Genomic DNA, 12,900 nt, shown 5'->3' with positions numbered 1-12,900 from the left:
TAAAATTTGTATTTTCCCTCACTATAAGGTTTTCATTTCGTCATCTACGGATCAGGCAAAGTCCTGGTTAAAAATCTTGGATCGATATACACAAGATAGTTCAGCATGTGTTAAGAGAGCTAAGTTATTCAGCATGAAATGTAAAATGAAGGCCATGAAACTCAAAACAAGGGTTACGAACATGGAAACTAGCACAGTATTATGCAAATACACAAGTGAATCAATTTAATGGCATGATGTAACAGAACGTGAGGCAATCCATTTCATATCTGTGCAATGCAGGTCATCTCCATTATTGCTTCAGTCTTTGCAACTACCATAATAAGACTACACCCAAGGTATAAAAGCAACACACCAGCCAAAACTTTAATAAACAGACAGTAACTGGAGAATAGTTTAAAAGAAAATCAGTAGTAACACATTTTTCAAGAACAGCAATAAAGGTTAGACTTTTGAGATTGTCAGAGATGTTTGGGGAAAAAAATACACCAGTACTGTAGCAAACATCTGATGTAATCAGTGCTACATACGTAGCTGTAGCTTTATTGTTCTAAACTTAAAAGTGCAATAACTATTCCCTGATGCTTGTGTTGTGAGTAGCTCCTCTGGATTTGTTAGAAATTATTAAACATGTAAACAGCTTGTGTAAATCGTTTCACGATATAAAGTATAATTTCTGCTGAATACAACGGTGTATAAATTCTGTTCTTCTTGGTGTCCCACTTAAACATGACGCCTTTATCAAACTTACTAGATAGAACAACATCCCATTTTACAATATCCATTTTATTATCTCAAAACAAACAAATAGAAATAGAAAGTAGAGCCAGTTTATGGCAAATGTTACCACTGTGTATCTAGGCCACTGAAAAGTGACACAACACCATGTTGGCACATTGATATTGTGTGCAAGACATATTTACATTGATAAGAATAATTCTGTTTAAAAAAAGGCTGATGCTAAAAGAGAAAGCTCGCTGTATACTAGTCATGCCTATGGAGTTGCAAAGCCTTTACAGAACGAATGTCAAAGTCCAAAAACCAACACTGATGTAAGAATATCAGCTTCTAAAAGCCATAGGCTGAGTTCTCATTCCTTTTAATTGCTTCTTGAGCTAATACTTTATGTGCCTTTAATGACCTGACTTTTCCCTGGATCAGAGGAAAATATGACTCTGAGTGGAAGCAATATGTCTGATGCCTTTCAAAACTAATACATTTTCACCTGCTTTAACTGGCATCTAGTTTTGAAATCAGTGTAAACAAAAAAATACTAATTTGTTAAATGTATTGTGCGGTGTAGTGTCAGATCAGTAAAACTCCTCCTGTAACTGTTCTTCCATATTGCACACATTTTAAAATGATATATTGGCTCATAATATGAAAATAAAAATAAATTATTTAAGACAAATAAAACAGTGGTACATAAGTGCCCAAAGATGGTATTAGCTTTTTCAAAGACGGCTTCTTCCAGTTGTCTCCGTGGCGCTGGTCAAGCTTGGTCAGGGCTGGGCTGCAGCACTCAGAGAGGCCAAGGCTGAGTGGATACGAACATGGAGCCTGTTCTCAAAGTCATAGCCAGCGTATTCCTCCTGTATGGGCCATGGAAAAAAAAAACAGTCAAATTGTGAATAAAATAACATTTTAATTTGTTTGTGCTCAGCCCTGTAACTCAGACACTCTCAGACCGCCCTATTCTCGACTCCTCCTGTGCTGCTGTCTGACACTGCAGCTTCTGCAGAGAGTGAGATCTATGTCCTGTCAACATCAGCTCAGTATTGACTAACAAAGTCAATGCTGCTGCACCAGACGTCTCCAACGCAGTGAGGCAGCCTCACTCATCTGAACTGAGTTGTCCAGTGACTGGCAGTGTGTTGACAGGAGGCCTGTGAAGCCTCCCATTAAAGAAATATAGTTCCAAATATTTCTTTAATGCTAAAAGGTGTTCATGCACCTTTCTGTTATTCTGGGTTGGACCACAGACGGGATAGAATAGGACCCACTTTACAGTGTCATACTGTAACTTTCAGCTGCGATCAGATACACTTCAACAGGCCATTATGAGGTCTCCCTCTTCCCAAGAGCCCAGAACATGGGACAAGAGGCTGCTTCATCAAGATGTAGTGAATTAGCCACGATATTGGCCACTTTCTCTGTGGGAGAAAGTGAAGCGCAATTGTCCTCGAGCCGATCGCTTTCAGGACTGCTGCGCATTTCCAAGGTCAACACCTCAGGTCTGACAACATGGTGGGATCAGAAAATAAGCCTCTCTGCCAGCGACAGTTATTCAATCTCAGTCTACATCCATGACCCAAATAGTTGGCTCCTAAAGTTTTGCCCTGCAGGTGTGGCACCATCAACCCCCTTACAACTCCAGTTTAAATGTCCAGCTGACTGTTCACATTACACTGTGTATTGTTGACTGACTTTAAGGGGAACCACCAGTCTTTAACTGGACAGATGAAGACACTTTGTCTCACCACTCTGAGTCTGACATCTGTCTCTTAAGTGGTGAGACAGAAAAATGCACATCCTAAAGAACCTAACAGGTCCATTATCAAAACCTTTGAAGACTTAAAAGCCTGGTGAAGATCTGTTGCTTTATAACATGAGATCAGTTAGTTATCATGAATGAACCAAATACTGCTGCAGTTTGTTGACGAACAGTTGAGAATGAGAAGACGTATAAAGCATAATGAAGACATCTACCGTACCTTGGCCTGAAGCAATAGCATGCGACCCGTACAAGCCGACTGGAAAAAGAGACAGAATTAAATATTTATTAGACTACGTGACTTTGCCGCCATCTCAGATAAACCAGACACACAGTCTCTCTCTGTGTCTTTCACACACAGAAGACTTACCTCCGGGGTATTCAGCAGCACACAGCCCAGCTCGTAGCAGGAGTAGGGCTGAACATAAGAGTTGGTCAGAGGACCAACCTCGTCCCTCATAGCCAGTTGGAAAAACTGAAGATAAAAAAAGGGAAATTCAGTCACAGCACACCAGACAAAATCTGTTGTAGTAGTTGTGTGTGCATGTTAAGATGACAAGTGTCATAGATGAGTACAGTGAATTATGTCATTTAGTAGACATGAGAGTACCTGAGTAGCATCTTTGGTCTTTTGGAGACATTTGTTTATGGCACCAAGAAGCAGGTTTTTCAGGCCTGCACTCGAGGCATCATCAATGCCCTGTAAAACTAAAAACAAGAAAAATGCACTCAGTGACACAACAACAAACAGGGAAACAACGTCACACTAAAAGCTTTATGTCACTATCCGTGATACAAGTGCAACCGTTCACGGTCTGGTACCTTGTGCCATCGTCTGCAGCTTGGCAGTGGAGCAGTTGGGCAGAGCTTTCCACAGGTACAGTATCTCAATCACAGACAGGATGCAGAGCTCTTTGGATAGACTGGGGCTCCTCAGCTTCTCAGCCTGATTAAATACACGAGTAAACACTTCACTGATTCTCTCTGTAATTTGCACAACACAACCAGCTGGATGCATACTCACTCTCTTCATGGAGAACAGCTCTATCTGATTATTCTTGCGTTTGAAAAGTTTCTGAACATCCTTGAAAACGGTGATGGCTCCCTCCAGATCACCTGTGGCTCCTTGGCAAACTACAACACCAGGACAGCACATTATATGAATCGGTGGCAAATACAAAGTCCAACAGAAATGCCCTTAAAATCTTAAGTCAACTGCTCCGTTAGTACCTCCAGTTAGATAGGCGTAGTAGCACTGGGACCAGCGAGACTCCACCTTCAGTCGCTCAAAGGCCCTGTAGGCTTCCCTGTAGTTCAGTTCGATCATGCTGCACCAACCTAAAAATGATCAACAGTCAGATATTATCACTCAGATCAGCCCTGAAAAATGTGGTTTGAAATCTGATGGGGGGGGGGGTACCTATTTCATATAAACACACGTGCTGAATCTCCCTCTGTTCGGAAGCCAGTTCTAAGGCATCGCTGAAGGACGTCAAGGCACTGGTGATCTGGCACTAGAGAGGGGAACGTTGTGTTGTGAGTTATAGTTACAGTGAGACAACACTGAGTTTACATGGCACCAGACAAAAACAAACACAACAACATGCACTACCAGACAAAAGTTTGGACACAACTTCTCATTCAATGGTTTTTCTTTATTTGTATTACTTTCTATATAGACATCAAAACTACGGTATGAAGGAACACATGGAATTAGGTAGTGAACAAAAAAGTGTAAAACAAAGCAGGATATGTTTTAGATTTTTCTAAGTAGCAACCTTTTGATTTGATGACAGCTTTTTGCACACTCCAACAGTCTTGAAGGAGCTCCCAGAGGTGCTAAATACTTGTTGGCTGTTTTGCCTTCACTCTGCGGTCCAACTCTTCCCAACAATCTCAGTTGGGTTTAGGTCAGATGACAGAAAACACTTTTGTTTTAATTAACACTTTTTTGTTTACTACATAAGACCATATGTTCCTTCATAGTTTCAATGTCTTCAGTATGAATGAATGTCGAGTGTAATAAAAATAAAGAAAAACCATTGAATGTGAAGGTGTGTTTTTGACTGGTACTGTAGGCATTTACCTCAAGCCGCTGGACTCTGCCTTTGAAGAACATGAAGAGCGAGGAGTTGGGATAGGTGGCCTCCCTTTGCTGGAGAATAGACTTGGCCTCTGTTAGACCTGCCTGTGTGTCGGTGCCATCCAGAGCAAAGAAGGGCTGCACTACTGTGTGGTACCACAAGAGGGCCAAACTGTAAAGGGAAGCACAGATCCTGTACTGAGAGGGAATACAGTATACTGTACTGCACTGTACTGTAGTGTCATCTTCCTGATATGACACCATCTTGTGCCAAACAGAACAATATTGCCTTTGAATTAATTGTCTGTAATAAATACTGAGAGATTTATGTAAAAAATATATTAATTAACGAGGCGTTCGTTCTCAGTACTAATAACTGACACTTATTGACTGGGTAGACAAGACCCGACTCCCACTGATGATGAGGGTATTGTATTATTGAAATTAGCAGGATTTCAAAATGATTCATTCAGACATGATTGGATTAACTCATGCTGCAGTGGCTGGAGTCAGTCTATTATTAAAGTCCTGTATTGTATTGATTTTGTGTTTGTCAATTACACAAGACTGAAAAATGCTTCATCATCGTTTAAACGTTTTACAGCGAGTTATTGGTGAATATCCAGGGAAGTTAGAATCCATTACGTCTCCATTAATGTTGTCATATCGTCTACAACTGAAATACGGACAAACAAACGTACTTACTCACGTACTCACGTAGCTAAGGGAGCCTTCATGTCCTTACTTTCACTGGCGTATGTCAGCGCCGACAGGCCCTGGAGACGGTCGCCCGGGAAACCCAGCAGGTTGACAATCTTCAGTAGGTGGGGCGGCACCATGGAGATGCAGAGGTGGAAGAGGCCGTAGCCGAAGCTCACGGAACCTTTTAGCCGATCCAGAGCCTCGGGGCTGATACCGTCGCGCCTGTGGGAAGGGCTTGGCCCGGGCGAAGAGGAGCGGCTGCGGTCGGAGGAGGACGACGGAGATGGAGACGGCATCCCTTGTTGCTCGGAGGCCCGTCTTCTGCTGCCCTCCTGCAGGTGTGTGATGTCGCTGTAACATTTGTTGTACATCTTCCAGGCTTTTCGGAGGATCCAGCCTCCTTTAATGTAAGCTGTCAGAAGATTTAAGTGAAAAAGCACCCACTGATACTTAAGAATATTCATTTCTTTAATTTCACACAGATTGTCCTGATTGTTTTTACTGTTCGTCAAGAACTTCTTAAAACTTTCCTCACCTGACAGCTCCTGTTTGATGAAAGACAGCACTGCAAGGTAAACCTGGCAGTCTGCAATGATGATCTGCCTCTGGAGTCGATCCAGAGCCGCCACCCCAGATCGCTGAGAGTCCCCCTGCCCACACACACACACACACACACACACAAAAATGGTTAAAATGCTGTTTTTCCCAAGCACATATTAGTTCTTTATACAGTAACTCCAGAGAGTATTCAGACAGTTTTGAGTGTCGTTGATCAAATTTCAGATGGATAAAATGACCAATTTCCGCATTAATCCCCATTCAGTGTGTATCACATTTTATCCATAATAATGAAGTGAAAACATGTTTTTAGAAATTTTTGCAAATCTATCTGCGATGTCTCATTTACAGAAATTCAACTAGACTATATTTTGTACTTTGCAGAAGCCCATTTGGTAGAAATTACAGTTTCAAATCTCCTTGAGTAAATCTGTTTTATAAACTGGATGGGAAGCATCCGTGAGCTGTCAACTTCGCTCCACAGTTGTTGTCAGTGACTTCTTGGCTGTTTCCTTCTGGTCATCGACTTGCTGAAATGTGAACCTGCACCTGTGTACAACTACTGTATATTACATTTCCTGCATTTTTCCTTCCCACACTTAATGACCAGTCTCCTTGTTGCTGCCACTATAGCATGATGCTGCCACCACCGTGCTTCACCGTAGCAACAGTATTAGTCAGGTGATGAGCAGTTCACCTAGAGTTTGAAGATCTGTCCACACAGAGTCCTTAAAATGCACTTTGGCATTTTTGTCTCCTGGTAATTCAAGTTTGGGCAGCCAGCCAACAGCAGGAAAGGTCCAGGTGGTTCCAAACTTTTTCATTTTCACAATTACTGTGGCCTTGGAAATGGTTTTATAGCCTTTCCTGGATCTATGTTTCACCACTGTCTTATCACAGAGGTTTACAGTAGGTGCCTTGGACTCCACGGCTCCATGTGTGTTTCTAAAATAAGCCAATTCAATCAAGTTGTATCACGAATAATTAAAATAAATAGGATGCATGTGGATCTGACCACAATTTGCTACAGTGAACGATCTACAGTGAATGAATAATATTGTATATGAGAAATTTCAGTTTTGGATTCTTGATATTTATGTTATTGAATCTAGACTAAAGCACAAAAATGCAATGTTATCCATTTTGCAACAGAATGAACTCTTCAAAAAGTGAAGGGGTCTGAAAACTTTCTGGAGCCTCTGTACATCATGTATATTCCATTAAATTCAGTGCTGAAGTGGTTACTCACGCTCCTCTTGATCTTGCTTTTAATGGTTTCAATGACACCAGTGTTTTCACTCTCACACATTTTCTCTGTAGCCTTGAGGTCCTCAAAGGCCATCTGCATTTTCTCCTCTTCAAACGTCATCATGGCATTCTGAAAACAGCCAGATACAGTAGACCGCACTGTTTAACATTATACTTGACTGTTGGCCAAGGCTGGAGGTGCACATGTCTTAGAAGTGAAGCAAAGATTCATTCTGGGTTTAATTTTTCATGCAAACAATCTACTATTATTTAGAGAATCCTGTATTTTTCCTTTTACACATCTGAGATCAGCTTGTAGAACACAACCACCTACACACAAGCATAAACTTCAAAAAAGAGCTTCCAATCAATTATTAATGGAATATAAAATAAACACTGTAAAAGTCAAACCAAGGGGAAATGGCTAGCTTGTTATTGGGGTTGCTATTTTTACTTTCACTTTTGTAACTTTAAAGAAAAAGAGTGTATTTCAGCTGTTGACAAACCTTGTGACAGTGTGACAAGTGAGCGACTAAATTCAATGACATCTGGCTTGTTTCTGTTAAGTTCGAAAGCACTTAGTTATTCTAAGTTGCTTTGGACAAATGGTGTCTGCCAAATGAATGTTGTGTCATAATTCAAACAAATATGGGTGAAAATTTCATTATGAAAACACAATTTCATTGCTAACTGTAATTCATTAAGGTCAGTCACACTTCAGTTTTGGTGCCAGTGACAAATAAGAGGCTTGGCTTCATGCTCACTGAACACACAAGGGAAATTCCTTCGAACCTCATTATGAAACAGAACTGTTTTTTAAAAAGAGGAATTCATCAATCATTTTATTCAGCATTTGGACGAAACATGCAGCTGCCACCCAACTTACCAGAAAACTGACAAAACTGGCCCCGAAACTCATCAAAGGACTGTGGTTCCTGGAAAAGATGGAGAAAAAAAAATAGTGACATTCGTGAGAGAACAGGTAAGAGGTGTAGAAGTTGTAGGAGATCTATTCTACACTCTTTTAATGAAACACGGCAGATTCATTTTGCCTGTGAGACACTGGTTAGAAAGTCACATGATGTCCGTTCTCAGTTTCTGAGTGAGTATGTGTCTTTCAGTTCCCTCCATCTTTTCTTGCTGATGCAAACATAACAGGATGGCACCAGCAGCTTAACCCAATTAGTGGGAGAGGTGACATTTAACGTCTTCACTGGGGGGTCAGGACACATAGGGGCTGCCCTTCAACCTACTGGTTGAAAACAAATTAACCCTTCCTAATCAACTCTTATAAAAACAACAACACAGCAGCACAAAAAGTACACAAACTCTCCTATTTGTGTACTTTGTGTCAATGGCTGCTGGTCAGGAGTGTGTAGGCCAGGACCGGGCTTGAGCAGGCCTCAAAAGTGTGTGTGTGTTGGTGGGGGGGGGGGGGGGGGGGGTCCTGTCCCCCAGGAGGAGCATTTAAAGGTTTACTCCTTCCCGTAAATGCAGCTTTGTTTCCACAACAAGTAGGTTAGAGAAGCCTTCCAACAACCACCTCACTTCCGTGTGATTGTCCTGGAGTGTGGAGGTGACAGACACGAACCTGTTCAAAGGAACTTAAATGCTAAATGAACTGGCATGACAGGAAAGCCCAGCCCTTTGAAGAAAACCATGTGTTCACTGACAGTCAGTGAAGATGGCCTCAACAAGTGCATCAGCAGCAGTAGCCTGCCTACAAACATAGGGAGCTGTTACAATAAGGAAACTGTGTGAGCATCACATGTCACATTATGGGTGTGGATGTTTGCTCGGGGTATTTAACCAGGATTAATCCTGCTTGTGACCACTATGGTGCTACAGCAAATGAGCGTGACAAAGATGTTGTGGTGTTATTTTTCTTAAATTGTCATCATAGCAAAGCTGAAAATCGACAGTAGGAGTAGAATACATGTCCTTATTTGGTTGATACATTGTGTCAACATAATAATAAGATACACCTGTCCTATCAGTTCCCACTAGCCCCCTATGGAGGATATCACAGCAGCACCCATCACTGAGATGTTTCCTGACACAAACACAGACCTGTGTGTCCTGAATAGCTCGTCGCTCTCCTTGAAGCCATTGTTGAGGAGCATGTTGATTCCTCTCAGAGCCAGCTCCGCGTCGTTAACACGCTCCGGCTTCTCCTCCTCCACGCTTCCCGCGGCTGGTTTCGCCGGCTCCGCCATTGAGATATCCGATACCGGAGATGAGGAACTGAAGGCGGCCGGTGGAGGGGTGGAGGGGGTGGAGGGGAGGGAGGGGACGCTGAGCGCGGTGGTGTCTGGCTAGTTTACTTCACAGAGAGAGAGAGAGAGAGAAAGAGTCTCAGCCGGTGGCGCAGTTTGGAGTAAACGCAGGTGAATGCATATTTCCTGCAGGAGGAGAGCGGCGGCACCGGGACAGACAGGTTCACAGTAACTGAGGGTAAAGAGGGCTGGAAGCGGGAGAGAGCGTCGGTGAGCTGTCGGTTGTCCCGGTGGATGAGTCGCTGCTCCTCATTCCGCCGCCTCACTGCTGCGTTTGGGTGTTCAGAGCCACACTGTACGTAAAATAGGCTCATACAGGAAATGTGGTGCCTTCAAGTGCAATCGGAATTTACACCGAATACATCAATCTTAGTGGTGGAGTTGTCAGTATGGTTTTGACTGACGTTTTTATATGAGGGGGGGTCCCTACTCTGTTGTTTCTCCAATTTTTTTCCCTGTTGAAAGACTTTTCTTGGGAGTTTTTCCTCAGTCGATGTGAGGGTCTAAGGGCAGAGGATGTTGTCTTGATGCTGTGTAAAAAGCCCTTTGAGACAAACTGCCTGGCCTTGCCTGGTTTTTTATGCAGCAGGTATCTTCAAAGTCCACCATAATTTCAACCTACATAGGCTACTTTGATTAGTGGTAAATTTGTCAAAAAAAAAAAAAGTAGGCTACACTGGTGATACAGCTCAGCTGTGATAGTTCTCCATCTTGCAGAGGGGACCTGTGTCCATAAACCTTCAATCTTGAAGTTTAGATGGTTTTAGTTAATGTTTGAGCTCAGTCATAATGTAGTGATTGTTTGTGTCAAGTGATTAACACTCATAAAATGTGAGGGATGGTTGTCTTATTCCATGACAGGAGATCTGGTTATTCAGGTTATAGGCTATTCATGATCAAAACAGCTGACAGTAGGCTATAGGCTACATTTCTGTATCAATTGCTTGATTGTTCAGTTTATAAAATACCAGAACATCACGTTTGTTTAACTGCCTTTTTAATCTGTTGATAATTCCAACAGTTTGTTGTTCCTTTATCTGTGTGCTTTGTCTTGGCTGATAGTTCCCGTGTTGCCCAGTTTATTTTGGTAACTGTTTCCAAACATAGGGGGTCAACTAGGCAACATTAAAAAAGACTAAACTTTTGAGCAGATGTCAAAACTGGTTGTATTTGTGTATTGTCTTTAAAGTATATTAACCAATGCACAACTTTCCCATTTTCACGTAGAGGTCGTGAAGGTAGCACCAGGGTGGGCGTGATGTTTATAGCTTGAGATTCTTTCACCCAATGATCGACGCGGAACAAGTTTCAGACCAAACAAGTTTAAACCGGTTTCTCTTATCAAATTACAAGAATATTATGATTCCCACAGGGCGATTAAAAGTGTGTGAACACTTGGAGAGTTACTGAACACTTGAACTAAAATAATGGTAATTTAAGCCTTTTTATAAATAACCATAATATAGATGGGGATAAACTGAAATTCTGAATGTATATCACCGATTAAATAGGTTACCAATTTCCTAAAACCAACATGACATTTAAAAAAAAACTGCAAATTATATTTTTCTAATCACACAATCAAAAGTATACACATGTTGCTGAGTACAATTCAACAATTAATCCCAGATTTCTCAAAAATCATGTGTCAGTAGGCTACATGAAATTATATGAAATGCATGATCACACATCAAAAGATATTTGTTGGCCTACTTAATTTACAAAGAAACTGATTGTGCAATTATGAAATGGTTTACAAATCACAACAATGCATGTACAAATACATAGAACTAGCATGCACATTTTTTGTATCACAAATTTTGGTATGTAAATGCACAAAGCAGGTAGGCCTAAGTAAACAGTTGCTGGTGAACATAGGTAGCCTATGTCAGATACATTTTTTATTTATTGTTATATTACTTTAAGCTTTATATTAATATGAGCTAAATGGTCCCAAAACATTACTGACCAAGTAAAAACTTCAGAATATTGGATTTTAAACGTAGAGACATAATCCATAAAATTCAGTAATGCTGTTTTCTGGCATAACTGACATTAACAGCCACACAGTCCATACTCTTGCATGCAAAAGGAATGCAAAATCGAAAATAAATTCAGAACAACAAGAGTACAATATGGGAAAAACCATATGAGCTCATGGCAGGTGTGAAGACACCATTTCTATTAAACTAGTTAAAATTCAGATTTCTATGAGGCATGGATGTGAATGTGAACAAGAAATAGCTTGACAACCCCTGAAATATCACTGAAGTAAGCACCCTGGGTGTAAACATAATTATTCTTAAACTTTTCAGCAACAAAAAAAAACAAAACATAGACTACTAATGTTGAACTCCATCAAAGCACCATCCCTAAAAAGCATCATTGTTTTCTTAAAGTGCAGCCCCGACCAATCACAAGCATATTCAGTAGCATTTGATTGTTGACAGAGAATCGATGGACCAACACATCAGTCTTTAAAACAACTATTAGAATATGCATTCATGTATTGGTGCCATGTTACAAGATTTTTTTCATCACAAAATAAATACAAGTGTTTAACAGAACAACAATTATCATGAAACTGTAAGCTGATGCTCATAACTCTATTTTACACACTCACATTCACACACTCACACAATGAAACACTCACCACATAGTATATACAATCTTACATACAAACACATTCTCTGTCTTGGTAACAGATTGCACATGACTGACTGGCTGTAGATGTGGTCCCAAGGCTTGTTTTATGATGATGATGCAGTGAGACGTTCATGTTCAATCTGGGCACTCTTTGAGGTTGACTGGACCAAACACAGAAGAGAGCCTCTCGAAAGAGACCGGCTCATCGTTGATCCTCATGTCCTGGATGCATCCCACAAATGATGACGTGACAGGAAGTGCCTGATGCATTAACATCTCTTCTGTGAAAAGGTAAACAGAGAGAACTGGTATAGTCAAACTTGTGCAAAATGTTTTCTGTGGTGTAACTACTGTATATCGTACAAAAAAATTATAATAATGGGAATAGATTTTTTAATTCAAGATTGATGAACACTCACCAGGAATGCCACCCACATACAGGGGGTCTTTGGTCAAAGTGGTGGTGGAAGATGGTGGTCCAATCTTGTAACTGTCCACTGTGTCCACATTCAGTTGCACAACATTTTTCCTCTTGATTACTAGAAGGAACACAGAGACAGTGACTTCATGCATATCAGCAGCAGCGGCAGCATGCCAACAGGCCGTAAAAAGGAGTTTTAGTTTTTATGAAGTGACTTTGGGTGTTTCACCTGAAATCTTGTGAAACATTCCATCGCATAAAGAAGATTTTGGCTTCACCGACACCATGAATTCCCCTTTTCCATTGTTAACCTGTGCCACTACCTGTGAACAAGAGCATGTCCAAACATGGAGCTTTTAGTCACATGGAGAAGGAGTACACTCAAAGTAAAATACACGTGTTGGCATGGTGCAGCAGTTTCTGTTCATTTTGTAGATGTGAAACAACCGTCAGCAGATTTGGTTTCTGATAA

The 12,900-nt window shown here is 41.1% G+C and overlaps 2 protein-coding genes across 2 annotated transcripts in view; both read right to left on the bottom strand.

Annotated features, from left to right (window-relative positions):
* Nucleotides 1-220: 220 nt before the first annotated feature.
* Nucleotides 221-9,624, bottom strand: LOC311000385 (tetratricopeptide repeat protein 39C-like). Its single transcript, XM_083991076.1, has 14 exons — nucleotides 9,156-9,624; nucleotides 7,972-8,020; nucleotides 7,087-7,215; nucleotides 5,815-5,929; nucleotides 5,295-5,691; nucleotides 4,581-4,749; nucleotides 3,915-4,008; nucleotides 3,725-3,832; nucleotides 3,519-3,628; nucleotides 3,317-3,440; nucleotides 3,105-3,202; nucleotides 2,865-2,969; nucleotides 2,715-2,753; nucleotides 221-1,592 (listed from the first exon to the last, which is right to left on the bottom strand). The coding sequence occupies exons 1-14, from the start codon at nucleotides 9,299-9,301 to the stop codon at nucleotides 1,503-1,505; spliced, it is 1,773 nt and encodes a 590-aa protein (XP_083847202.1). The 5' UTR covers nucleotides 9,302-9,624; the 3' UTR covers nucleotides 221-1,502.
* A 1,827-nt stretch (nucleotides 9,625-11,451) lies between these two features.
* LOC311000346 (laminin subunit alpha-3-like) overlaps nucleotides 11,452-12,900 on the bottom strand; it is a 52,928-nt gene continuing 51,479 nt past the window's right edge. Inside the window, exons 75-77 of the mRNA XM_083991026.1 lie at nucleotides 12,658-12,751; nucleotides 12,427-12,546; nucleotides 11,452-12,288 (exon numbers count right to left, since the gene is read on the bottom strand). Coding sequence (XP_083847152.1) covers nucleotides 12,143-12,288; nucleotides 12,427-12,546; nucleotides 12,658-12,751 — 360 coding nt within the window. The 3' untranslated portion in view covers nucleotides 11,452-12,142. The remainder of the gene's footprint in view (nucleotides 12,289-12,426; nucleotides 12,547-12,657; nucleotides 12,752-12,900) is intronic.

Source organism: Trachurus trachurus, assembly GCF_905171665.1.
Source record: "Trachurus trachurus genome assembly, chromosome: 17".
Classification (NCBI taxonomy): domain Eukaryota; kingdom Metazoa; phylum Chordata; class Actinopteri; order Carangiformes; family Carangidae; genus Trachurus; species Trachurus trachurus.
This window is presented reverse-complemented; position numbering and strand designations above follow the sequence as displayed.

Bases quoted from the DNA above. Each gene is read 5' to 3' on its own strand.
- LOC311000385 (XM_083991076.1), bottom strand. From the start codon at position 9,301: ATGGCGGAGCCGGCGAAACCAGCCGCGGGAAGCGTGGAGGAGGAGAAG. The intron at 3,833-3,914 runs GTACCCCCCCCC...GATCATTTTTAG, and splicing joins CGTGTGTTTATATGAAATAG to GTTGGTGCAGCATGATCGAA. The intron at 1,593-2,714 runs GTACGGTAGATG...TGGCCCATACAG, and splicing joins TGCTATTGCTTCAGGCCAAG to GAGGAATACGCTGGCTATGA.